We start from the raw sequence: 27,927 nt of genomic DNA, 5'->3' as shown, positions 1-27,927 counted from the left end.
ATGCAAAAACTTGTCTCTCTTCTTTCTCATCTTCTCTTTATACATAAAGAGGCTTCTTGCATGTTTACTGCAGTTCCTCATAGAATTAAGGGCCATTAGAGAAAGCCAAGGCTGCTTCAAGTTTGGAGTGTCTTCTCAGTCTGAAATAAATTAAAAAGCCTTGTGGAGCAGTGCTTCTCTGTGACACTGATTTGTTGCGAGACCACACCACGCTGGAGCAAGGCACAGTGTGTGTGAATGGGCTGAGATGAAGAGAAAGAAACCTGCAGGATCTACAGCGTGGGCTCCTTGCTGGTGTGGGCTCCCTGCTGCATCCCTCATCCCACCCATCATCTGGAAACTCGCTGGGCACAGAGCATTGTTTCATTTTATGTCTGTGCAGTGCTGGTGCTGAGCCCTGGCAGAGGGTCCATTCAGCAGCATTACCAGCAGCAGTAACTCCCTTCTGTTTCTAAATTAGTGCTGGTGATCATTCTTTCCAGCAGACAAGGGTTCCTAATCTTTTAGAAGCCTCTACCATGTTTGCCACCCCCTGTTCCCCTCTGCCCCCCTAAGACCTCAGATGGCAAAGCACATCATCCTCACCTCACCCAGCGTAGCATTAATTCCTTCTCCATCTTTGACCCTGGATTCCTGTGGCAGTTTTCTTTCCTGGAGCCTTTCCACAGTACAGCTCTTTTCTTCTCCTTCCAATTTCAGGTCTCTCTCTTCACCACCCCCATGTGTTATTGCCACTTCTTTCCCATCCCTGTACTATAGGGTGGTGGCAACCCAGCTAGTGCTCAGCTGAACACTGCTTTCTAGTGTTGGCTGGGACCTAATGCACAAGGCTGTGCTTACTACTGATCAGTGTAAACTTAAAAAAATATAGAGATGATATCTTGGGAAATGCAAAATTCTGATGGAGCTCCTAATAGAGGCTCATTTAAAAGAAAAGCCCAGAAGAGCTCACACTTATGTGGAACCACACAGTAATTTTTTGGTGATGCTTGGAATGTGATTGTTTCATGATGTGCTATGGCTGCTCAATTTAAGAATAATACACTGTTATTTTCTTGGTCTCAAATGATGCTATGGGGATATCACAAACTTCCTGAGTAAAAACTTTAATTAAAAAGCAAGCGTTAATCTCCAAGCAGTAGCATCTGCAGCAAATTGCCAGATAAGGCTTTGCCAACCTGAAAATCTAAGCAAGATTCTAATTAAATCAGAGGGGGAAAAAAAAAAAGATGAACTAGATATATGTTTTATTTAAGGATAGCAGTTACATAAGATACCCGAGATCTCGTGGTTGCTATCTGATGGGAAATGCTGCTCCCAGATCTCAGGGGCTATTTGCTGGGTCAGAAACCCTCGTCCCACCAGTTCTGAGCACTCTCATGCTGCACTCAGCAGGGCAGGGACATCACTGCAGCCCTCTGCTCAACTTTGAAGTCACATCAGTCCTGTTGAAAGCCACAGCTGATCCGACAGCGAAGCATTGGGAAAGCATGGTGTGAGGGGATGCCGTATCACAAACAGGGCCATCTTTCCAGTGAGACAAAAAAACAAAGTCCTGACTATGTATGGTTATTAAAAGTCCCAGCACACCTTTTTAAAAGCAGGGCTCTTAATCCTGGTGTGCTGGGCCAAAATCTATTTTGGGGGATTCCACTCTGTCTATCAGCATTTCCCGTATTGTTCCAGTTGGATCTGCTCTTGGCCTTTGCATCCTGTTCCAAACTGGGCTCCTCTATTTTGGAACAGCTGATATTTTCCAGAGACAGCCTCACTACAGCAGTGTGTGAAGTGCTCTCTTCATATCCCTCACTTGCCTCATAGCAAAGGAGTGAGGATTAATCAATTATGTCCAGTTCGTAATGCCCATGAAGTCAAAAGGTATTTCTCCTTTGGCGTCAGGTGTGCCTGTTTTGATTTTGAGATTCCTGCACCTAAAAGCAAATAGAAATGCAAAGCATTGCCTTGTTGAAAGTGCCTGTGCAGTGAGAATTGCCTTAGCTTGTGACTGCAAGCACTGTAAAGGCTGTTTCCTCAAGAGCATAGTTACTTGTTGCAGCAGACGTTGTTGTGCAGGAGGAAATTCCAGTTTGTTGAGTATGGCTTTAAGCACAGTGTTGCTTGGCCAGCATTTGTGGCTTTGCATGTCCCATACATTCAAAATACGCTTTGTTACGCTTTCAGAGCTGGCTCTGCTCTATTCCCAGTTCAGCTGATGTTATGGAATCCTATCAGAGAAACCACTTTCTGAAAAACCACGAAGAATTCAACTTCAAATATGGGAAGAAAACTGACACTAAGTAACAATGGCTGCTGCTTATTCTCTCTGACCAAATGTTAATTCTTCTGGGCAAGGAAACAGAGCACGTAAATAACATCTAGACTTTGAGAGACTGCAAGGAATTTTCTGCTTCAGTCTCTCATTGCATACCACTCCAGATGTCACATTTCAGATTATAAGTCAGCTTACAGTGTGGACGAATGATATCACCGAGAATGTTGGTGCAGGATCACCTAACCTCTTCCATGCAAACGGGATAATAGGAAAGAGTGGTCATGGGCTATTTTGGGAGGTATACGCTCCGGATGGACACACTGAGAATATTCAGGCAGCCACTGAGGAGCAGAACAACAGTAATAAATATTATTAAAAGCAGGTGTGGATGAAATTAGCCTTGCCCTGTAGGGGAACTATCAAATTAAACCCAGAAAAATGTTGGTCCACACATAACATTATTCTTATGCTCTTCTGCAAATGAACAGTAAATTAAAAAATAGAGGATGTGTGTCATCCAGACCTCACGGTGTTGACTAGATTTCATTTTCTCAAGTATGCAGAAAAGGTTCTGATGTGTGTATATTAATACTTCTCCACTGGCTATGGATGAATTTAAAACACCACATCTGAAGTGCCCAGCTCCAAGCTTTTCTGGAGCTCTTCTGATCCACCTTCTGCCAACCCTGTAGAGTGAGGCTGAATTCCATAACCGTGTGCCTGCTGTCATCTCCTTGGCTCCAAAACCCAAACAGAACTACGGCTGAAAAGCTTTGTGTGATACTGATAGGCACTGCTGCTGCTCCTCATCCTTTCAGTACTTCTTCAAAACATGGATAAGTGCTCTGGATCTAGAGCAGTACTTCCTCAAGTGCTCCAGCTGTGAATATCTCTCTGAAATGCCCTTTTATATACATATATTTATATATATATACATTTGAGCAAAATTTTTGCTATTTTTCCCCAAATTGGGATTTTACACAACCTCCAACACTGTGAAATTTCACCAGAAAAGTGAAATCTGTGTATTAGAGGTGAGCACTTTTCCAGCTTCTGTTAACCAGCATTACAAAACATTGGGTGTAAGCATGTTGACAGTAAATATTTTCTGAGAAGCCAAATAAGAAGCTGAAAAAATAGGATTGTGTTTGCTTAACTAATTGGTAGAGTTTGTGTATTTATCCAGGTATTTTTGCAGAATGAAATTATGCTGCTGGGAATAGGAATGCAGAATCTCCCTTGAGCTAGTGTTATCCAATGGGTACATGCAGCCCAGGTTACCACCTAATGGACTATTTTAAATGGTATTTCCTCATCAAAATGTGCCTGGCGTCTTTGTCTGTGGGAGCTGTATGCCCAAATATCTCATGTCTTTCATCTCTCTGAACCAGGTTTGGATTCCCTGAAGTCAAGATGGTTTCCCCAGCTGGAGGAAGAAATTCTTGTGCCAACGTACTGTGTGTCCTTATGAGCTTCTGGGAGAGGCAGGGGTGCACCAACAGTCCTCAACCATCTGTCTTGGTAAATAAGATTGAAATCCTATGTGGCTTCATTCTACACAGCCCTTGTGCTGCTCAGTCCTTTGGGTAACTCATACAGGAGAGGGATCCATCTACTCCTGCCCCCCAGGGAATGTATCAGCCTTTATCAAGGGGCATTCGTGGAAATGGATCAGATGCTCAGTGTTCCCATGGAAAAAGTCTAGCTTTCCTGGTAAGACAAGCAAGGAGCTAATTAAGGGGCAAAATCCTTTAATGAATGAGTTCTAAAAAAATACGAAGAGTGAGGTATTTTGCACCAAACTATGAACTCCTGCAAGCAGCTAAGACTTCTCCAATGGTTCTGAAGAATTAAAATGCTCTGAAAGGTCAGGTCCAGCCCCAGCCTCTCTTCCTCTGTCCTTTCTGAAACAGAACAGGAGATGAGAATGGTGGTTTTTTTGAGAGAGTGAAGATGGTGAATCCTTTTGAATGAAGGGCAGAGGGAGGCTCCCTTGGGGAGGACAGGCTGCGGGAAACCACACTGGTCAGCACATCCCCCAGCCTCTTGTCCCCCTCCTCACCCCACCCACCAACCTACACCCACACCTCAAGAGCAGTCACAGCTCCGTGCTCTGCACAGCCCAGCACAGCCAAGGTGGTGGAATGGGCTAATTAAAAAGGCAGCCTTTAGAATGCCAGCCCCTGGTTGCTTGGAAATGGAATCTAACGATGGTATTATTTTTGAGCTCGGGTTTTTGAATCAAAAATTCCGTGTGATGGAAAAGATGGGTATCTAAACAGATGTCTGCGATTGCTTTAAAAAAATAGAGATTGAGTTACAGATGGTAAAAAGGGCCCGAGAATTAAAAACTCCTGAGCTACAAGGAAATTTACATGTGAGCAAAATGACTTGCTGAGATGAATGCTCCCGCAAGTCTGCATGTTTGAAACGTAAGCTTATTTCACCAAAAATAGGAATATATTTTCCTTTCTGCATTGTCTGCTCCTCTACTGGCAGCCTTGGCTGTCGCGGTCATCCCTCAACCAAGATGACTGGGAAGGTCCTCTTTCTAAGAGGCAAGACATTCAGGTTTTTCCTTCTCTTATCTCTGGCACAGATTGGCCTGCCAGGACCAAAAATATGGATCTGAATTCGTTTAAGAAGAGAATTAATTTACCCCATCTGTATATTTGGTTCCTGATTTCTCTCACTTCCATTTTATAAATTAAAAATAAATGGACTTTTGTAAGGTTGGTCTAAAAGGAAACCAAAGTCCTCATCTGTACTTGCAATTGAAATTGATTTTTTTTCCCCCCTTCTTTTCTGGTTTTGAAAAGAAAACAACCCAAATAAATATCAAGGGAAAAAGCTAATAACTTCTAATGCAACCTATGAAGTGCAAAGAGCTGTGTGCTGGAAGGGAAAAACTGAACACATTTGGGAAGTGTTGGGGAGTGATTCAGGATCCAACACATTGGCTGGGAGAGCTTTGTGTTACCGTCAGGAGCTGATATTTGCATATTTTACAGCACAACCTTTTGAAAGTTAGATATAAACCACTTTACTCTCTCTATTACTATGCTTAGACACAAGCTTCCTGGCACCAGCTTATTATACATATAAGAATCAACTGCAAAGAATAGTATGAGAACATTCAGCCTACTCTTGTATAGATGATTGACAAAATGGTTTTAAAAGTGGCCTCATCCTTGTCACGTTTAAAGACACGGAAAAGAGCCCTCAGTGACTGCTCTGGGATCATTTTGGTTCGTTTCTGGAGAGCAGAGAGAAGAGCAGCTTTTGCCTTAGGAATCAGATGGGTGTCAGCTGTGGGGCTTTTCTGCCCTGCTAAGGGCTGGTTGAAGGTCTCATGTTCATTGTAATTAGAAGGACATGATCATTGGGTAGGGTTCATTTTTAACCCAATGGATTATTTATCCAAATTGTTAGATATTCGATGAGGTGGAGTTTAACAACAAAAATCATAAATCTGAGCGTTGTCAGCAGTCTGGCTTGAAATGCTTCCCTTCACAGCTGCTTGTCTTGGAAATTTTCTATCCAGTGATATTATAATTACATGAATTTTCCAGCTGTCAGGGGATTTTCAAAGCTGATTCTCTGCTTCAAATGTAAAAATCAAGAATTCCTGGCAGCTTTTTTTTTGGTTAAACTTCTGGATAACGTTTTGAGATGGTTATTTGTCAAAGGGGAGGAAGGAAAAAAGGAAAGGAAAATGGCACGGCTCTGTTTTGGTAAAGAAAAATACAGATTTCACTGATCTCGTTGGGAAAAAAAGGGGGGGAATCACAATATCAAGTATTTTATTTAATACTGTCTGCCATGGGAAATAAGGAGACTGCCTTGGAGTGTAATCGTTCAAAATGACGAAGCAGCAGCTGCTCTGAAATACAATGATGTATGAAATAAAGGAGGGCAGCAAAAGATGACAGTAGTGAGAGTGAGACTGAAGGGGAGAGCAGAAAGGCTGTACTGCACACACACGGACCAGCTTCCTGAAAGGGCTGTTCTCTCTGCATCCTGCAGTCAGACAAGGTGCCTTTAGGAAGCCCGTGGGAAGAGGGGGAATGTCTCATTTGAAGGAGTTACATCCGCTTGCAGAAGGGGGCTGTGCTTAGAGCTCAGCTTGAGCTGTGCAGGGCATCTGTGCCCTCTGTACTTTGGGTCTCTCCATATCACAGTCCTGTAATATTCACACACATGAATACCAAAGGAGGAGGGAATCACCACCATCCTGTGCTGGAGCCAGGTCAGAAGTGACCTATCATGTCACACACAGAAGCTTAAGTACTGATTCATTTTGAAAGAGTATTTATAGTTCTCATTTACAGAGATCTCAGAATACCTCAAGGAAACGGCAAACCATATTGTATCAAACAGTGTGAATCAATGGGAGTGATGCACAACTTAGGACTCCTTGTAGCAGCAGAGGAATGGAGTCATCCATAGGGCGATGGCTTCATGCAGTGCTGATGGGAACCGAGTGATTTGCACAAACCTCAGCCTCATCCCCACCCCTGGAGCTTTGCCACTGACTTCAGCTTGGAACAGAACTTCACCTTGTTTGGTGCTGGCCAGGAGAACACAGTGTGCCACACTTCATAAAGGAGAATATCTCATCCTCATGGAGCAATGGAGGGAATTTCTGAAGAAACATGGGGTTGTGTTTCTTTAGTATATGAGATTGAAATTCCGTTTTGGTTCTCCAGACGTTGAGAATAAGCTGTCTGCTAAAGTGGGGGGCTGTGCTGGTGTCACTGCACACGGGGTTAAACAAGCAGCCATAAAGCCTCTCAAACAACTTCAAAACTTTCCATGAAAGGACAGATGAACTGACGCGAGATAATAAGAAAAGATGAAAATAATCACTCTTGCTGGCAAGGTATTAATTATAACTTTGTGTGGGAGATGCTAAAATCCTCTCTGTGGACTGGGTGCCTTCTCCCAGGGAACGCCTGCTGAGCCAGCAGCAGGACAGCAGGGCCATGGCTCTGTATGGATCTGCGTCTTGTGAATATCGGAGGGCACCGGCACTGCCACGGGCAGCGCAACGCGGCCCTTCCACGTTAGAGAGATTTTGCCTTCAGTAGTAAGGGAACATCCCTCTTTATTTTCACGGAACCTAGAGGGAAGTAACGCGTGGCGACCGTGTGTGGCACTGCTCTGCAGGGCTGCTGCGAGGGCTCAAAGCCAGTCGGTGCCGCTCGTCCCTCTGATGCAGACTGTGCCTGGGGCTGGATGGTGGGGGGCTGGCCGGGCAGGGGGGCTCGGCCTGCCAGGGGCTGAAGCTGCCCGGTGGTCCCAGAGCTCCTTGGGATCCATTGCAGGATGCGGGGATTTGGTCGTTTCCCTGGGAAAACAGATTAAAAGCGTGAAAAGACACGGACAAAACCGGCTCCCTTCTGAGCCAGGAAATCTCCGGCTTCTGTTTCACGGGACATCCCTGCTGTCGGGGCCGGAGGGCTCTCCGAGCTCTCGGACCGCAGCCGGATCCGGTCGGCTCGCGGCCCCACGCCGTTCTCAGTCTCACGGCGTCGAGGCAGCGCTCCCGGTGCGCACAACTTTCCCCAAAGTTTTGGCCCCGGCATCCTCGAGGCGGGCGGCAGGAGCCGGGAGGTTGGGGGTTGCTGCCCCCCTCCGGGGTTTCCACCTCTGCCGGGCAGCCCCATCCCTGCAGCTCGGCTCCTGCCCGAGCCGGGGGCGGGGAGCGGAGGGACCCCGGGGGCGCGCCCGCCGCTCCGCCCCGCTCCGCCCCACCGCCCCCGCTCTGCCGCCTGGCGGGGCGGCGGGTGCCGCGGGAGGCTGCTCGGTGCCGCCGCCGCCCGGGAGGGAGGTTATGTAAGGGGGAAGGGAGGCGGCGGGAGGAGGAGCAGGACGCCTCGCCGTGCCGCCGGGTAGCAGCAGCCAGCCGGGGCCGGGAGCGGGGCGGCCGCATGTGCGAAGTGGGAACCCGGCCGCCGCTGGCCGCCGAACGCGGGGAGCCGCCCGGGGGGGCCGCCGCCTCCGAGAGGTGCCGAGACATGGGGTGAGTCCGCCGAGCCCCGGCCCGGCCCCGCCGCAGGTGCCGGAGTGCAGGGGGTGCTTTGCGGTCGCTCCCGGAGCCGCCGTTTTGTAGCGCAATTAATCATTTACCCGCGGCGGGAGCTCCCACCCGAGCCGCGCTGCTGGAGCGAAACCCACGGGGTCGGCGGTGCGGACCCACCGGGACGGGCGGGGAGCGGGCGGGCAGCGCTCAGCCCCGGGCAGCGCCGTGTGCCCGGAGCCGCCGGCAGCTGCTCGTGCTCTGCTCCGGCGGCCGAAACTTGCCCGAACTGTGTCAGGCGTTCGGGAATCTGCAGATATCCTTCGTCCTTTTATTTTTAATCTCTGCTCGTATACGGCGATTTCTCGCAGAATTCATCTTGAGTTTCCCCCAAAGCGTTCGTGCTTTTCTCCTATTCTCTAACTTTAACTCGAGGACAAAAGCCGAGTGCTGGCGTTTGAGCGGTGTGCGAGCTGAACATTGGAGTGGACGTGAATGTGGTTCCTTAGGCTTCAGCCTAAATGTTGGAGAATCTCGCGACCAAAACGCCTTGGGGGATTCCAAGCCCACACGCTCAGTTTGCTTTAGTTTGGTGCCGTTATGCTCTTTTATACCTTCTTCTCAACGCCCGTGTCCAGGTGCTGCTCTCTAGGCTCCGGGCATCCTCGTGCTGCTTCCAACTGTTCAAACTCCCCCTCTGTATCGGTGTATTGCTGTCAGAGTGCTATAATTTGAGACAGTATGGATAAATAATGAATTAAAATGCCGTGCATGTGCCTGAATTTGATACCTGGCAACACTGAATAAAAATCCAGAGGCAGAGGGGAGAAATAAGATCCAAGCTGGTGCCTCCTGATGTTTCAGTGCAGGGTGACGAGGGGCTCATCTGCTTCTTCAGAATGTAAAGAACCACTAGAATTAAATAAAGTACCCTCGGGGTCCTGTAAAGCAGCATCACAATGTGCTTTCTGCTGGGGCACTGCAGCCCTGCTGAATTCAGGCTGGGCAGCAACACCTGGCCCAGGGAAGCCCACCTGTGCCTCTGCACCTGTGTGTCTCTAAGGGCAGGTGTTTGCTGTTGCCGTTTTTAACTGCCCTCTGTGCTGCTTGGTGAGCTCAGCTGGGAAGTGCAGCCAGGGGGTGGAGGCAGCACTCCCAGCCCTGCTTGGTGCTGTGCTACCCCAAGAAGGGCTCTGTGGTGCCCTGAGTGCAGGTTGGGCTGCACTCGCCACTCTGGTTTGGTACCTGATTCAGTGTGTGTGGCTTCAGTCAGCTTCTGTTGGTCTGATAGGGAGCTCGCTCTCCTGACACCATCCATTTTCAGGACTGCAGCATGGGCTGCACACATGGGTACGCTCTGTGCTGAGTGCAGACAAGGTGCTTTTTGCATGAATGTGTTGGAGGTGTCTCATGTCATTACCTTGCCATGCACCTTTCCGGCACAGAGAACTTCAAGTCATGGTGGGAGGGCTTGGCACACCTGGCCAGGAGCCACCCCCGCTCCATGTCTGCCTGTGTGTGCCACAACCTTTCCTTCATTGAAATGGGCATCTCTGTGCTCACCCAGCCCCGTGCTGTGCTGCATGGGGCAGCGCAGAGCTCAGCCTTATTTAAAGGAGCAGATTTTGTCCCAGTGATTCCACAGGATTTACTTACTGGGCTCCATTTGGTGTCACACGTGGGGCAGATTCCCATGGGAACTGTGGCAATAACTTGACTCCTAGCACTTAAAATATGTTATTATTATTTATTTTCTATTTCTGTTTTCTTCCTTTGGGGGTGACTGTTGCTAATGATTCATTTAAGTGCTTCCTATGGATTTGGCAGTGATGGATGGCGCTATGAAACCCGATAGAGCCACTCGAGCTCAGCAAAGCTATTTAAATTGCTTATTAGCTGTGAGCTGAGCTATTTAAACTGTTGTTTTAGTTCAGCTTAGTAGGCAGCAAGGTAGTGTCAGGTTTTACAGAAGTCATTCACATGCTGGAAACCAATGAAGCGTGGAAGCCAGGGGATGTTGAAACAAAGCGTATGAGCAAAAGCAGTCTGGTACAGTGCTTGTTGTGTCCATGCAAACCATGTCCTTGGGTCAAGCTGTTGTTTGAGGTCTCACTATGCACGTGTTTACTTTGTAGGGAAAAACCCTCTTGTAATTTATCGCTTTCTTCTACCCAACTTATCTGACAGCTGTCACCAGCTCAACAGCGCGAGGGACTAAGCTCAAATGTAACACACTGTACCAAATTTCCAGTTGTAGAGGCTTGTGCCTGCAAATCTCTTTATTTGTGTGTTGGTGTTGCAAGCCAAGTGCAACCAAAGTGCAGAAGATGGGCAGCTTCTCTGTGGATTCAGTGTCTGTGGGCTTTGCCCTCTGATCGAACAGCCGTCGTCCAAGTTAGTTGACCTCAATCTGAGCAGTATAAGTTAACTTTCCAGTTATGAAGCTGCTTCACTTACAAGGTGATTTAAGGAGGTATTGGCCAGCTGCATCCTTTGTGCTTATGCTCTTTTCCTATTTTCATTTCTTTAGTATCTTTGCATTTCCTTATCTGTCAGTTACAAAATACTTCTTGTTATGAGGCATGTCACAAGTTTGGATTAGATGTGGAAATCACTTCACTGCTGCTGAAGCTGGTATTTATGTTATCTGTTGGATTAAAATTCAACTAATTTAAATATCCTCTGGCAATAAATTCAAGTTTCAAATCTGTTTTTATAAAACCATATCAAGTGAAAATTGGGCCTCTGAGTGTTAGAGATGACTGCAGGAAGCTGCCTACCAATGTGAGAGCGATGCAAGCGTGGATGTGTGTGTGCTTTATAGGTTAATGATGAATTAGCAGATGTTTCTGCTGGCTGGTGTGGGGTGCTGCTCTGTGCTGCTGCCATGGGCACCCAGTGGGAGTCCCTGCCTTCTCTGCAGGGAGATAGAGAAGGTGAGGCCCCAGACTTGGGCTGGACACTGGTTGGAGCAATCTCATTGCACAGAACATGGGTCCTGAGCACATCTGTGCCCTTCCTGTGGTGTTTATTATGAGCAGTTGGGGGCCAGTGTTTCTGAGAGCAGTGCTTTTATTATGCAGTGACATTTAAGAGTGTCAGGGAAGTCTGCCTTGCACTTTCCCTTCTGCTGGTAGCAATGTCCATCGGATGGATGGCTGTAACAATTTGGGAGGTAAAAGACTAAAGGGAGGAGAAGGGAAGCAAAAGGTGAAGGATACAAAAAGTGATGAAAATAGTGTTATGGGAGAAAATTAATTTTGGATGCTGTCCAAGCTGTCCTTCCCCAGTACCCTCAGTACTTCAGATACCACAGTGATAAGCTGCTGAAGAAGCTCTGTAGCATGGAGTAGCATCCTGGTGCAGGGGATGTTCCCTGTGGCCTCCACCCAGCACCTGCTGGGATCAGCAGAGCCTCATGCCACCTCACGTGGTGCTGCTGCAGGGCTGGTGTCCTTCAGCTGGGGCTGGGGAGTTCTACTGCTCAGCTTCCAACTGGTGGTCGTGTCGGAGCTCAAGAGGCTGAGATCTGACAGACGTTGCAGCTCTTCTTGTGATTCTTGAGGCAGCTGGCTGGGGGATGCTCGGTTTGTCACCGCCTTGCTTCCTTATGTAGTTGTTCCTATTTCTGCAGAGTGGGGATGAATGGCTGCTGTTCCACTTTGCAGAATTCAGTGTCTCTGTGTGCAGATAGAGGTGTCTGCACACAATCCAGTGGAAAAGTCAGGTCCAGAGAGCTTCAAGTTCCGCAGCAGCATCTTGAGTTCACTGAAATGGATGGGAGAACTCAGTTGACCTCAACAGAATGTATAAAACCTGTTCTTTGTAGCTCCTTTCACATGTCTAATACAACTTTAATCAGGGTAGAGAGGCGTGGAGCTCAGGGAGGTGGGGGCAGAGGCATTCGGCTGCCATAAGGATGTGTGTGTGCTCAGGACTGCTGTGTGATGGGGTGAGCCAGTGAACTGCTGTCCCAGTGTTGGGGCAATCCCTCACAACTGCTGCTGGATGGGAGCTCTGGTCCCTTCTGACACAGCAGTTTGAGAGGTTTGTAACGCTGTAGTTAAATGTGTGCAACCAAATTAGTGCAAAAATTCCCAGTGTAAGTAAACCCACAGGGAAATAAGAGATTGGGAGGAATTATGGAACAGACTATGAGAAGAGGAGAGGGAAGACAGAGTGAATGAATGACTGACATGAGAGACAGTCTGGGGGTTCAGGAGCAAATCCAACATAAAGTCTGCTAGAGAGAATGTCAGCAAAAGACACCAGCACCGATCCACAACTGGCGGGAGTGCCCTGGCACACTCAAAGCCCAAGTTACTCATGCAGGCAGCGCTGAAGGCAGCGAGCAAAAAGGAAACTTTAATGCTGAGAAAGTGATTGCAGCCAAGTTTCTTTCAGCTGCTTGCCTAATTAATCACTTAATTTGATTGCCACTTGAGGATAAGCTCATAAATAAAATATCCTCCCTGAAGTTGGGATGTCCCTCTTCTGTCTGAAAAGAGGAGGGCTAGTAGGTCTCCTGGTAACAAAAGCATCATTTGAAATGTTAAGAAGAGTTATTTGATGTTCAGCTCCTTTAACTGAAAATAGTTTTAACTGGTTTGGGATGTGACAAAGTGTCTGCAACTGTACGAGTGGGTTTCCTGTATGGCTGGAAGGGGCAGAGAGGAGCAGTCAGCTTGCTGGGAACCCAAAGCTTGGGTGCAAGCCTGGTTTCACAGCTTGATTTTCTGCATTGCTTTTTATTCACTCATTTGGCTGCATTAATGCAGTGCCTACAATAAATAGCCTCACCCATGAAAATATATTTAAGGAAGCATAAGTGTTTTGAGTCAGCCATTGGTTTTCATGTTGACTTTTTGATAGGGCAGCTGCTGAGTGGGGAGGCCTGCAGGGTGTCCCACGGTGAGCTCTGTGCCCGCTTTCACCTTGAGCACCGTCCATCACCTCTGTGCACCTTGCGTGCTGCAAGTACAGCGTGTGGCTTATTGATGCTGTGCTCTGGCGGTGGCTCTTTAGGATGTAAATGTGCTTAGGGGAACATATTTCAGCAAAGTTTCTCCCAATAATTCAGCTCTGCACTGTAAATAGCTGACAATCCTGTTATTAAATCTCAGAATGTGGCAAGGCAAGGGCACTGCCTTCAAACAAAGACAGGAAGCATTTAAGCTTGAGCTATAAAGGAGCACTTTTAATGGCAAGAGCAATTAGGCAGGGAATAGACCATTAACATCAAGGAAGGTTACTGCTGCACCGCAACCACACATCACTCCGCACGGGTTGGGGACGGTGAGGAGGGCTTGTGTAATAGCTGCTCCTGCAGAATGTAGGAGATGAGATGGGGTGTTGCAGTTGATCTTTGATTATATTTTTGATGACACATGCTAGCTGCTCTCTGTCTGCTCGTAGGGGAGAAATCTGCCCGGCGCTGCTGGCTTGGATGCTCAGAGCTTAGCTCCTGCATGGCACGGGGGGTTGGCTGCTCACTCCCCGTCGATGCAGCGACCATTAGAGGCGATGGGGCCCTCCTGCATTGCTTGGAAATGCTTCATAATGATAATTTTGCCACTGGGGTCAGAATTCAAATGAAGGAAATATTTTAAATAATTGATGCTCTGGGCATTTTTGGATTTGTTTAAACAGAAAAAAAAAAGCGGTGCTGCTGGATGACATCACTAAGCGGGACAGCCTGCTTAATGACTCATATGGGAGCAGTAGGCTCTGCTGTGTAGGTGTTGTAGGATTTGTGGGCTTCATGTTGAAGGCTGGCAAGGCTGGGAGCGTTAGCTGCAAAACAACTGTGGCTTTATGGTGGGGAAGAGGGAGCAGATTTGACACAGGGGAAGGGAGGGCCTGGCAGTGGAGGTGTGAGCAGAAGTGGCTGCTGGTTGTGTGGAGCTGGTTCCTTTCTGTGGCAGCTCATCCTCCCCCCCCACACGCCAGCCTGATCTTATTTATCCAATGGGGATAATCAAAATGCGAGATGGTAGGGATTGCTGAAATGATGAACTGCTTTATTTCTGTCTGGAATTCTCACTGCAGCCTACAGGATTTAGAAACTCAACATTTTCTGTAGGAGTTGCTCTCCTTTGCCTGTACCTTGGGACAAGGAATGAGCCCCCTGGAGCTGCAAGGTACTGTTCCCTACTGGTGTTTGCTTTGTAACAATAAGAGAAGCCCTGCCACTGCATTCCTGCCAGCCCAGTTTAGTACGTTGATGCAGCAAGGCAGCAGAGACCTCTCTGGAATACATTCAGGACTACATAGCCAGCTTGTTCAATATAATTTTTTTCCCTAGAGCTATTCCTAGTTGTGCTGAAGATCATTCCTTATGGACTGTGAAGTGGTGTGTACAAGCGCCCCGTGTAATTACTTCTTGTTTGCCCCTGCTTAATCCTTTGCAGTAGATTCTCAATAGAGAGGGAACACTGTGTTTTGAGGAAAAAAATATAAACCTTCAATCTTGAAAAACTTGGGAAGGAAACAATTTTATCACATGGAGGTCTGAGCATCTTATTTTCAGTATTTATCACTGCTTGTTCCTTCCTTGGAGTATGGGCAGTAGTGGAGCCAGTGCTGGGAGCAGTCAGCAAGGCTCTCCCTTCTGCAGACATAGTGCTTCAACAGAGATGTTCGCTTTCTCTACTTCATATTAATTGCATTGCAGGGACTGACTCAGGTTCTGTGCTTTGGTGAGTTGTCCAACGATCTGCAGCAGCAACACTCTCTTGTTGCCTTTGTTTCATTCCCTGATTTTATTGGGCTTTTGTATTCAGGCTTCCCACTATGAGGCTGTTGCACACATCTAAAATGTCTCCCTGCAGTAGTTTAAGTGGAAGCGTGTGACCTGGTTTGTGATATTGAAAACTGTCAATGAGAGCATTTCAGTAAAGGGGAGTGATGCTCCGAGTTGGAGCACATCTCAGTGGCCAGAGCCTGGGGCCACATGGGTCAGTGCGCTGCTTGCAGGACCTGTGGGTGGTAACAGCCACTTACTGGCTGCCACATCTGCCAGGAAGCTTCTGTGTAGGAGGGGCAGCCCCAGGTGCTCACAGGTAAAGCAGTGACTGCCCCTGGGTGTATGGGAGGAGACAATGCCTCTTTGGACACTATGTATGTGTGTGATCCATTGATTGTCACAGTAATCTCCACTCCTCCATCTGGAAGAGGGAGGAGTTTGTTCTTTCATGAGACAATGTAGGAGATTTAGCTGACTTATATTCACAGAGGTGAATGAGAGCTCTCTTCCTGATGATGTTATCTTTTCTGTATGACAGCTGTCTGTCACTTATATGTGCTCCACTGCAGAGAGAGCCTGTTTTTTGTTACTTGTTTACAGAAGCTGTCTTACAAGGTTTTATTTTAGTGATCATGCAAAAAACAAACAAACAAACCCAAATGCATAGAAAGACCCTGATTTGGTTTGTGGTCTTTTTCAACATGAATGGAAACTCACTTGGCTGAGAACAAAGACTTGATGCTTTGCTACACCCAGATCCAAGGCAATTCAGTTAAAAGCTTGTACCTCTTTTCTTATCCTGGGGGAAACCTAAAGCTTTTGAGCCAGGGTAGGCTTCAGGTAGGGGAGCCAGCTGCTGCTCTGGGGAAGTGGCCTCCCCACCCACCCCAAGGCCAACTTCCTGCAGAGCTCCATAGGTCTTCATGGATTTGTGCTTCTTCCGTGAGCACTCTCCATGCTTCTTTTACCTTCCTCTGTGCTTCAGAGCAGGAGAATGGGCTTTCTGCATTATATTAAACTCTGCTTTCTCTTTGGAGAGATCATAAGGACAAATAATGTCTTTAAAGTTTCCTCACAGCCCCCTTGGTGTTGCTCTTCTCAAAGCCATTCTCAAGGCACAGGTAGTTCTGAGCATCTGCTTTTGAGGCCTCCAGAACTGCATACCATGGGAGATGCTTTAGCTCTGAAGGACTTAATTTGCAATATCCAGTCCAGTGCTCCCACTGGTTTCACCTGGCTTGGCCTGCAGAGAGCAGGCTGGGTTTGCAGAGCGCTGCTGCCTCCAGCTCACAGTGCCTGGGGCAAGAGCCTTCCCTTTGGTCACAACCACCTCTTTTCCCTCTGCATAGTCTGCTCTGAGTTTTGTGCTTTCGAAGCAGTAACCCTGTGTGCCACTTGTTTAGATCCATTTACAGGAACATCTCTCCATTGACTTAGGAATTAGCGTTCCAAATTCTGTGCAGGAGGAATTGCCAAAGTCCTTATATTTTAAGCTTTAAATTAAGTCTTCGCATTTGGAGTGGAATCAAAATATCCAATCCCAGTTTAATCTTTCGTTCTTACCTTATGAATTGGCATCATCCTCGTGAGGAGGTGCAGCAAACTCTGGGAGGCCTCTCCCATGAAATGTGGAAATGTAACGTTGCACTGATTTACAGTGCACTTTGAGGTAACTGTTACATCACACAAGTGACACAGGGCTGTACTGGAAAGCGTTTATGCTCGTCAGCTCCATTATTGGATGTCCTCTGAATTATTGGCCAGAGGAGAGGCCAGGCACGTGGCTCCTGGGTGGTTTGGACAGTAAAGTGTTACTTCTTATTCCTTACAACAGTGGCTGGTTTCTCTAAGGCTGGTAGGACTGTCCACATCTAACATCTCAGATCTCAGCTTCTTGTCCTGCCTTTTGTCTTCTCAGTCTTCTGCCACCCATCCTCTCCCCTGGAACTGGCTCCTGTGTTTCACTGGTGGCTTTGTGGTATTACAGTGGGTCAGTCTGCTTGTCTATGGAGAAGTGGGCCATTGAAATGCTTTTGTTTTTTACCCTGCTGTTTAAGAGTAGTAAATCTTAAAAGATCTCTCTGAACGTTGGTTTCTGTAATAGAGGCCTGTCGAGTCCAATCGATTTAACTCCTAGGGTGCTAAAGTGCAAACCTGCAAAAAGCGTAGTAAGAACTTCTTACCAGTTGGCACCTTGTCTGCAGCAGCTGGGTGAGCAGTTGATCCATCCTGCATGTTAACACTAGGGACTAATTTTAGTCCACAGGGTCTCAAGCTCAGTTCCCAGCTCTCGACCCGCTATAATTTACTCATGGCAAGCAGGGGAAGCTGGTACCTCCTTTGCTGGTGCAAAATGTGTATGCATCTGCCTCCACTAGCAAAGTGTCTCCTGCCATGAGAGTGCACTTGAAACAAATTGCTATGTAACACAAGACGTGATTTTTAATCCTATCTTAAAACCAGTGTTTGGAGTTATATTCTGTAAATGAAGCAAGAAGTCATTGAGTTGTGTAACATAGTTTGTTATTCTAGCATAAAAAGCCTAGCTAGAATATATTGAGCTGATTTTGGTCACATCTGCTGGGTGTAAATAAACAGTAACCTGGGGCAGAGAGGATCAACCTCCCCTGCATGTGCTCTTTGATGATTTTGAAGGATGAATTTACTGCCCCATAGATCCTACAAAAGGTTCAGAGTTCTACAGCAGAGTATTAATAAGGGACATGGCCACGAGCAGGCTGTGTCACTGGGGATGTGTGTTGGCCTGATATATCACCCATCGGTGCTTTGTCTGCATTTGGTAAATGGATGAGCTCCAGGCGTTGCGCTGAAGTAGCACTGCCCAACTTAGTGGTGTTGATGCGGGGATGGGATGAGTCCCTGGTTGCAATCCAGCTGGTGGGGGTTTAAAGCACAGCTCCAGCAGAAAGGGATTTGGAAAAATAAATAAAAATAGGAAAAGTATGTATGTACCTGAGCACTGCCAGCTCACAGGGTGGCTGGAATATCAAACCGCAAATAGCGGCAGCTGAGCAAGGGCAATCAGAACAGCTACAGCAATGCGAGCTCTCCTCTGGCTATGACAGCAGTGCTGTGCCCAGCTGGGGACTCATACACTCCCATCGATAACTGTGTGATGTCCGCCGGCATCAAGCCTGAGCCCAGTGGGAATGCTGGGACAGAGCCCGGCCCCTCCGAGCTGGTTCTATCCCAGTCTGTGGAAAGAAAATATTTTAGATTATCTCATTGCTTTAAATGTTTTTGGTAAGCGTTAATATACTTCTGGTGCGGTGGAAATAATTGACATATGGCTGTAAGATTTGCCATCTGTCCAGAGAGGCTGAAATGCAATTAGTCCATGTAGTCCATTTATCAATCCATAAGTGGCAGTATTCACAGTCCTGGCAACTTCAGTTGCTGACAGAATCAGCCCACCTGTCTGGCTGTTCTGTAGTCAATATCTAAATGAGATAGGGGGAAAGTGCCATTCAGCTGCATACTTCACCCTTGACAGACATTGTTTAAAAAAACCCAAAGTCTGCACTGATGTGAAGGAGAAATGTTGTGCCTTATTTCTGGGGGATACTTTGGTTCCGGAGCCCTGGCCGTGGCTGTTCAGAACTTGGGTGAATTCTGCAATGCACATCTAAAAAGCCCTGGAGCTCCTCATCTGGTTTTTAAGTCTTAGCCAGCCACATCTTGGATAGGAAGTTCATAGCAAAAATATGTGCTGCCTTTTGTATATCCTGTGTATCTCCAGCCAGCCCACGCTAATTTCTGAGTCTGCTGATACAAGAATGCCGTTTTTCACATTATTTGCATTATAACTCCTAGTTATGTAACCTGCATCACATGAAAAATGCTGATGCTCGAAGCGAAATCCTCGCAGAACCCACACCTCACATAACCCTGACAGCAGCGCTGCAGTTGGGAATGTCAAGGCCTTGGGAGCAGAGGGCTTTGCCAACAGGTGGCTGTCGGCCTCAGGAATTGCTGGGGGGTTTTTATCCCTGTATTGCCCACAGATAAGTGCAGCTTGCTTTACTGCAGAGTTAGAAGGCTGTAGGGGTTTAGTTTTGTGGCGGGGTTTGCTGATGCACTGTTCCCTTTTCTTTGTGGGAGGGTCAGTAGAGGTATTCTATGTTTCTTTGTGTACAACCTGCAGGTTGTTTCTCAGATTGAGTCGTTCCTCCTCTCTGAGGCTCAGGAGATTTCCTGAGAATCCTCACTTTTGTGCTGGGCTTTTTAATACAATGAAGAAGTGCATTCCTGAGATCTGTACTGTAAACATGATGGCAGCAGATGGTGGAATATTGGCAGAGATTAAAATTATCAGTGAATAACATTAGCCTGTAAGTGTTTGAAATTTCCTTTGTATTTTTAACTTGAAGCAGATAAAACATGCCATTAAGTGCTCTTGTTGGCTGCTAGTATGTAGGTCACTCCAAAAGTAATGCCTCCTATTTATTTCCATGGAAACTGCAATAGATACAAAGAGCACAATAACACTGATAGAACAAATTCTCAGTTACAAAACACTGTTTTTCAGCTTAGTCACCACCATTAGCTATGTGTTTTCATCAGCAATGAACCAGAACCTGCATGCCGTGCTCATAACAATCTGCACCAGTGGAGGTGACCCACTGTCACTGTCGTCACTGCTGAAACACACCAACACCACCTCACTGTGCTCACATCCACTGGTTGGTCCCCATAAACATAGCAAGCGTCAGTGGATGTCAATGGGTGCGTTTTTATTCTGCATGGAGAAATTCAGAGGCACCCCTTTGCTCCATCCATGCTTCCATGCCAGACACCGTTCTGTCAGACTGCCCCTCTGCTGCCATCTGTTCCACAGCAACAGCATGGAATGGGATACTGGTGGGAAGGTCCTACCTCTGCTGCCAGCCCACCAATATCTATGCCTCTGAGGCTGTGGGCTAGCATCATAAAATAAGAGGTATTACTTTCAGAGCAGCCTTTGTAAATGCAGTAGCTCTAAGAATTGTTCTCCCATTCCTCAGAGGTGCTGCTGTGTGCCAGCAGCAGACAAAGCATTAGAGCTGCTGAAGCTCTTTGATTACAATTCCCTGGGAATGGCAATCTGCTCCACGCGGTCCAAATTCACAGAGTGCAGATCAGAGCTTGCTGTGGCAGTGCTTGTTCACATCCAGGCCTTTGGAGACTGTGAGCGTGGCAGACATGCTTGCTCTCAGAGCTGTCCTTTCCCCTTTTAAAATGCAGTCTGTGTGTTCCTGTCTGCATTTGGTGTTTTCTGTCCTTTGGATGGCTTAATCGAGGAGGAGGCTGGAACTGGGGATCTGTTTAAACACGACACTGCTGTCACCAGGCCGCTGCTGTCAGCACAGGCAGGCTGAAACGTGTGCTGAAAAACCTGGTGTGAGCATGGCTTTGCGTCTCGCTAATCCTTTATGGAGTGAATTGCTGATTCTTTAATTGCTTTTAATTTTTACATGCCTCGGCTTCATTAAAAGCATGCATCCTTCTGTTAAGCCATCCGCTGGCACTCTCTGTATCCTCTAATAGAGCACGCAGGCCTGGGTGGTGCTGAGCCCTGTGGTTTTGTGCCAGCAGCTCTGTGTACCTGCACAGGGTACAGCTGACCCCACACCTGGCCGTGGGCAGAATGAGCCCGATCGCTTTCTCCTGGTGTTACGCTTGGTGGAGTTCCTGATTCGCTCCTTCAGGCGGTCGATCAGAAGGAGTTATCTGGCTTGTTCTTTAAACTGAACTGATAAGCTTCCCCCCCCGCCCCTCCTCCCTGAGTGTAAGTGGAATAAAAGCCTCAAGGGAGAGCGTTTGAATAGAGTATGGAAAAGGATATTGATAATTGTGTGTGTGGATTAGTGCAGCAAAGTGCTCTGCTCCAGGGATCTGCTTAGCGCCGTGGTGTGTAAGATGATGGAGATTTTAATCATGTTGTTTTGCTGTTGTGAGGCTTTGATTATGCTACTGATTAAAATAAACTTTTTGGGTTTGTTTGTGTGTGCAGCTGACCTCATCTGCCATTTAAATGGTTATGACAAGTAAAAGGAAAATGTCCTGAGCATTAATCCTGATTATGAAGATGCTGCCCTGCTGGTGGCAGTGGGTCTGCATGCTCAGATGCACTCATGGTCTTTTGTTCCAATATTGCGTTTGTAGATACAGTGTATTTTGATGACATATCCTCTGCCATTTAATCTCTTTCATTTTTAAATGAACACCAAACAGTGCATGCAACCTGAAAATATCCTCAGCTTTCTGCAACACAGAAGATGTTGGAAAGGATTGATAACAATAATAGAAATGGAGGGGCTGTCCTGCTGGTTTGCAAACACAGTCAGTTCCCATCTTGCTCCAAGCACTGTGTCGATATTAGTTTCTCCTCCCTGATCTCACTACATTAACGTGAGATGGACACCAACCCACGTAGATGTGAGCAGGATGGGACAATGTGTGGCAAGGCAGGGGTGTGTAGAGTCTTGTTTTCAGGTGCTACTCAAGGAAGCTGGTGCAGAACATGTCCCCAGCTGGGTTGTGCTGTGCTGGTTTTGTTCTTGCCCAGCCTGAGCCATATGGGATGAGTTCCAGTGTGTGTGTACACAGGTTTATGAGCTGTGAGGAGCACTTGTCTCCTGCTTGGGTGGGAGAAGTTGGCAGCAGGGCAGGCTGGCAGCCCCTCTGTCCTCCTACAGACGTGGGGCTACCTGCTGCAGGCTATTTATGCTTCCAATTTTGGATCCCAAGCTATCACTGAAATATTACAGGTGAGCGCTGTGCTCTGGAGGAGGCTCTGCTGGAAACATTGACACTACTGGTGCTGAGGTGAGCCCCATGGATATAATTTTAACCTAACTACAGGAATTTGTAGGCTTTTTGGGGGGTCTCTTTATGTGCTGATGCTGCCTCATTTCTCAATGAGGGTAGGAGACTTTGTTTCTATCCTGGCAAAGGGGATAAACAGAGTACTGTTATTTCCTTCCCCCAACCCTCCCAGTTTTGTTGGTTTTGAATTTATCCCTATGTCCACTGGAGGCTGAGTAAACCGGAGGTACAGATTTATGGATTCTTTTTCAATGCCTCCTCGGGAAGGATCTCTGCAATAACAGGAGTAACAAGACCAGTTTCACACACATCCCTATACTTGTTGGGTTTTTTTTTGAGTGATTTTTGATTTTAATTTTATTTTTGGAATGATCTTACCTATAGTGAAGTAGTTCAGGGTCCTTTCAGCTCCTGCCTCTTGTGTGTGTTTATTCACTGAGTGCTTCAGAAGACAAACAACTGCTTGGAGATAGCCCATAAGTAAAGAGTGAGCTTTTTCACTGTCCACCTTAAGCCTTTTCATTAATATATTGTCTTCATAAAGGCATAATGGTATTGTGAGTTCTGCCAGACGCTGCAGTGATTTTTGCACTGAGAGCTTTTGTCCTGAGGATTTATTCTTTTGGACTTACTCAGCTGTTAATCAAAAATGAGATTAATTAACATCTGTGCTTTTGACAGAAAATTCCTCTTTAGCTAGCTGGTCTTTTTTCTTTTTCTTTTTCTTTTTTGGTTTAAGTAACTGGAACTATTATGTTTCCTACAAATGTAAGAAGTACTTTTGCTGATTACATTGTCTGTTGAAATAATGATGACTTTAAAAGATGGGAGCTAAAAAGATGTCTTTCTTTTTCATGAATGTAATACATTTCTGCAGGTGAGCTGGTTCCACAACCAGTACAAAGTGAGCACTGAAGAATTATGCCAGTGGCCAATTGAACAAGTTGCATGACCTCCCCCTCAGTTAGCACTGCTGCAGCAGGGCACTAATGGCAGAGAAAAGCCTGGGTGTAGCTGTGCCCTGTTCATCCCACCTGTCTCTCTGGCCCTGGTCTCCTATCCACTGCACACACCAGATATCCTCTCTTCCCTTTCTCTGCCTGCCGTGTTTTGCTCAGGGTTGCTTCTCCATCCTTCCAAGTAATTTTCGCTGTGGCAATAGCTGTGTGAGAAGACCTGCTCCCATTTCAGGACCCACAGGAGCTGACCAGGTACAGGAGCACTTCCTATTGCAGAGTACCATGCAGATGTGGTTTGTGCAGGAGTTGAAACCTCTGTCAGCATCCCTCAGTCTGCCAAGATTGCTAATTTTTACAATAGTTGCTTCTGGTGAGCAGTGAATATTCATCTGTTGAGTGAGGTTTTTCCAGTCATGTGATCAAAAGATTTCCCATAGTGGGAGATCTGCTATCAAACTGCCCTGTGATGTTAGCAGTAGTGAAGCTGCAGATGGGAAATGAGGCGAATTAATTTTATTTCCAGGCTTGCTACTGGCTCTGTTATCCCAGGATGCCATCTCGTTCTTTATGGCTGCTTCCTCAGATGTAAAATGGAGCCATTACCACCTGCCTGCTCCGTGATACCGATTTTGCGGTCTTGCAAGTCTAGGCAGGCTCTCTGCTCCTGATGGCTATGTGTGCTGGCAGCCAGCGCCCAGCCTTCCGTGTTGCGTCTGATGAAATTTGACTGACCTGAATTAATTAGCACATGCCAATTTGGGAGGGTAGAGAGCTGCCTGCTTTTGTAATGCTGGTTTGCTGCCATCACATCTGCAAAACATCCACACTTAGCTTTTGCCTCTGCTCTGCTCCATGCTGTGCTACCTGATGGTGACAGTGTGTTCTGAAAATCCCAGCTGATTTTGCATGGGCAGCTCTGGTTAGATTTGGACAACTGAGTCTTGTGGAGGCGTGAAAACAGGCCCGCCTTCTCAGAGAAGAATCTTGTCCTAATTCTTAACCCGAAACTCACCTGACGCTGCTCAGTGTTATTCCCTTCTGGGGAGCTGTAGGCTACCATGAATCCTCTTGTCTGAGCTGACCAAACCAAGTGCCCTCAGCAGCTCCTGGTGCACCTTGCCCTCCAGACTCCTCATCCATACTGTCCATTTTTAAGAAGCTGGAGCACCAGCATTTCCTGGTGGCTTTGGGAGCTGGTGCTGTCCTGGTCCCACAGGGCCTGGGTGGGGACTGTGGAGAACCAAACTCTTTGTTTCAGCAATGTTATTTTTACATTATCATTAATAAACACACGTGGCACTCCAAATTACGCTCTGTGTAAATATATGCATATATAAGAGATTAGTTCATTTTATTACACTGTCATAAAGGCAATAATAGTGGTGCTTGATCCAAATTGCTGTTGGCACAGTGCTTATCGTGCTGCATTTAGCAAATGCGTGCTTTTGCATCATGTTGCAGTGATGCAGAGTATGTATTTCACAGTGTAGGATCTTATGTCCATACCTACTCCTTTTCCTTCTCGAAAGCCCCTCATCTAATGCTTGTTAGAGCACATCACTGCAGATCTGTCGCAGCTGTCAGGCAGTGTAAATCTCAGCATGTGCAGAAGGTGGCCTGTAGCAGGAAGCATCACATTCCAAAAACTGCTCTACTGCGCGGACTGGAGGCATGTGCATCCTGCACCAGATGCGTTTTAAAGACACATACATAATATGCATGATTGTGTATCAACTGTAAAGGAGCACTGCACCTTGCACTGCTGTGGCTGCAGCTACTGAGCTTTAGAGCTTTAGTTCTTTTGATTTTGTAATGCCTATGAAAAGATTAGCAGCATATTTCTTAGATAATGGGGAAGTATTGCTTTTTACATGAAATTTGTCTCACGTGGCACAGAGACGGATGTTAAAAATCAACTACAATAGATAAAACCATGGTTTGAAAGTTGTAATTGTGTTTATAAAACATGCTGGCCACCTTTAATAATACACTTTATCAAAGCTCCTTCTCTATTTTAATCTGCATTATTAAACAGAAATCATCGGCTGTAATTTAGGCCTCCATTTGCTGGATTTCAGGCTGCTTTTCTCTAAACGGTGGATGTTAATGTCAAGTTGATTTTTTTTAAGTTGCTTTTTTTTTTTTTTTTCTCCTTAAAGAGAAATGTGTTTAATCAGCCATTAACAATTTTGTTTAAAATTCATGAGAATTTTAAACATTCATAAATTCTCTCTGTCTCTTATCTCAGCTGCCTGGTGGAGCCGCTGCTCCTGGCCTTGATGTTCCCATTGCCACCAAGTTCCAGGGGCTCGTGCACCAAACGAGTGTCAAGTTAGCATTGTAGCTGTTGGATATCTCCACATTTACTTTGTATGGTTGCTGCTGCAGTGAGGCCAAGCATAATTTTAGCAGTGGTACTGGTACTGTTAAGGTGACTTAACAGAAATGTGTTTATAAAGTTGCTTGTGGGTTGGGTTTTTATGAAGGAAAAGCCTGAAACTCCTTAAAGTTCAGGCTGCGATATATAGGTCATATTACTATCAGTAAGAACAATAGAATCTGCTAAAAATATTCAGCAAAGTAGAAGGGTAAGTTCTAAATTATGCTCCACTCAGGGAACGTGTATATTTTTAGAATAAAGGAATAAGTCGCTTGGGGGAAACCTCCCTTCCCTGCATTCCTTATTGCAAACAGACCCATGGCCTCCAAGGGCATTATACTGCTAATCCCATGTAATGTGTGATGGAAGTATTTTAAGTGTTGCAGAGCTCTGCCCTGCTTTCCTCCCAGACAGGGGCATCAGTGATGGTAGCGTTGGAAATGGGAGGCAGATTCCCATTGTGGCTAGTGAGGAAGAGGTGCAGTAAATGATGTTCCTCCGCAGTTGTAATGTAGCAGTTCCTTCTGCAATTTAAATTGATTTTGCTGAAGTATTTCACACAGTTTGGCACACTGTCTATCCAGAAACATGCTTGGCAGCCCCTGGAAAAGGTAAAACTTTAAATGTCTCTTGCAAGGAAAAAAAAAATCATTTCATTTTCTTCCTTCTGGGGCTTTGTGGGGCTTTGCAAGATCACACCCGCCTTCCTCAGCTGGCTCTGCAGTTAGATTGCTTCATCTGTGGGGTGCTGGTGAGCTACTCCCCTCAATTTTAATTCAAGTGTAATGGTCGAGAATGTGCATGTTGTTTTGTGCTGCTCCTACATGCAGTACCTGAAGATTTTGTGTTTTAGAAAGAGGTGGATTTAAAAGCAGCTGAGAATAATGGTTAAAAACATAGTTCCAAAATGATAGGACTGAGAATAATTGACAAGATTTATTTGTATGGGTGGGAAAGAGTAAAGTGCGGAGAGATTTCTCTGGCCTTTCACATACCTGCCTTCATTTGCTTTGAGTGTGGATGAGGTAAATATTTTAGGGAGTTAACAATGGTGGACTCTATTGTAGTCCAGTTGTTTTTGAATGCTGTCAGAATTCTGTCAAGCTCAACTATCAATGATAAAACATTTTGTATGTACCGAGACTATATCGAATAGTGCACTTAATATATACCTTTACATGCTGTAGCTTTTAGGAACAAAAAGCATCAATATACATAGGTATTTTATATGTATAAACAGCATGTCTTGATTTGCAGTTCACTTCTAAACTTGGCTCAAAGGTATGACTTGAAATTAATTCAGTATTGCTGTCTGTAAGTGGTCTTAATTATGCACTAGAAGCCTTGATGTGTATCGTGCCTTGTCCTTCCAGCCCTGCATTTTCTCTGCTATCGTGTGGGGTTTGGGCTGTCTGTATTTAGGGCAGAAACACTGGGCGTGAGTCGTTCCTCATGGTGCATAAGGATGGGAAGAGGGAGGCTACACCTCACTGGGTGCAGTCACCTGTGCTGGCAGGCAGCATGGGGCCTGGGACCTCATTCTTTCCCCCCTCACTTCTCATGCTGATTAGCTGCCCACGGAGTAGTGCAGCTTTAATGACAGGAACTTTAATATTTCAGTAATTATACTGTGCCTTTGCTTTGCTAGCATCGTTAGCACCTCTGCAGAGCAACTCTGGCCCCAGACAGGCTCACAGCAGTGAGCAGGAGAGCCAGCTGTGTGGGGTTTGTTGGTGCTTTTGGTACAGAACACGTGGATGGGGAAAGAGTGAGCGCACATGAGCATCCCTTCCTGGAGATAGGTGTTTTGAGGGAAATTTGGTTTACAAAGTCATCATAACACAAGGAAGAAAAGTTAGCTTTGTACTGCCTGGTCATGTCTGGGCTTCTAGGACATTTCATCTTCCGCAGACTCATACATCCATTTCTCCTGTCCCTCCCTATTCCAGAGAACAGCCCATCTTCACCACCAGAGCCCATGTCTTCCAAATTGATCCCAGCACGAAGAAGAACTGGGTCCCTGCAAGCAAGCAGGCTGTAACTGTTTCCTACTTCTATGACAGCACGAGAAACAGCTATCGGATTATCAGTGTGGATGGAGCCAAGGTAGGAGGCTGATGGTATCCTGGTGTGTTTGCTGTGTGGAGAGCTTTGTGACTGTCAGCCCTGGCTGGCAGTATATGTAGATGAGCTGCATTAAACACATAAGTTGATAAATACTTGCTTTTTCGATATGTAATCCATTGTGGACACTCGTAGTGACAACTGAAAAGACAGCGACTTAAAAGTGATTTTTCCCAAATGAATTGACCTAGACAGGATTTTATCTCCAATTAGTTTGACTTCATGGTCTTAACGTGCCAAGGGCTTCAACTGCCAACACTGAGTCTGTAGCACAGTGCTTAAACCCACCTCCTGTGCAAGGTAGATAACACTGAGATCTCTTTGGTGAAAAAACCATTCTTTTTAAGGAGACGGATGTGTGCAGACTGGGGCTTTTGATTTAAATGCCAAGTACATATTCCATTTTGCATGGTTGAAATGTTTACAGGTTAGCACTTAATTTTCTACAGCTTTTCTACTGGAGTTCATCAGCGTTGAGTGACAAATTAGGCATGAAGTTGTTTTCCCCACACACAGGCTCTTTTTTTTTTCACCTGAGTTTGTTTTACATCCCCAAACAGTGTTCTTGTAGTATTTTCTGCAAGAATCCGCATCACT

General features: G+C 46.3%; 1 protein-coding gene across 2 annotated transcripts in view; it reads left to right on the top strand.

The window, feature by feature from the left end:
- Nucleotides 1-8,031: 8,031 nt before the first annotated feature.
- HOMER2 (homer scaffold protein 2) overlaps nucleotides 8,032-27,927 on the top strand; it is a 47,750-nt gene continuing 27,854 nt past the window's right edge. For both annotated transcript variants that reach the window (XM_015872917.2, XM_015872916.2), the window contains exons 1-2: nucleotides 8,032-8,297; nucleotides 27,156-27,312. In XM_015872917.2, coding sequence (XP_015728403.1) covers nucleotides 8,206-8,297; nucleotides 27,156-27,312 — 249 coding nt within the window. In that variant the 5' untranslated portion in view covers nucleotides 8,032-8,205. The remainder of the gene's footprint in view (nucleotides 8,298-27,155; nucleotides 27,313-27,927) is intronic.

Source organism: Coturnix japonica, chromosome 10 (assembly GCF_001577835.2).
Source record: "Coturnix japonica isolate 7356 chromosome 10, Coturnix japonica 2.1, whole genome shotgun sequence".
NCBI lineage: Eukaryota > Metazoa > Chordata > Aves > Galliformes > Phasianidae > Coturnix > Coturnix japonica.
The sequence above is the reverse complement of the archived record's forward strand: the minus strand, read 5'-3'. Positions and strand labels throughout refer to the sequence as shown.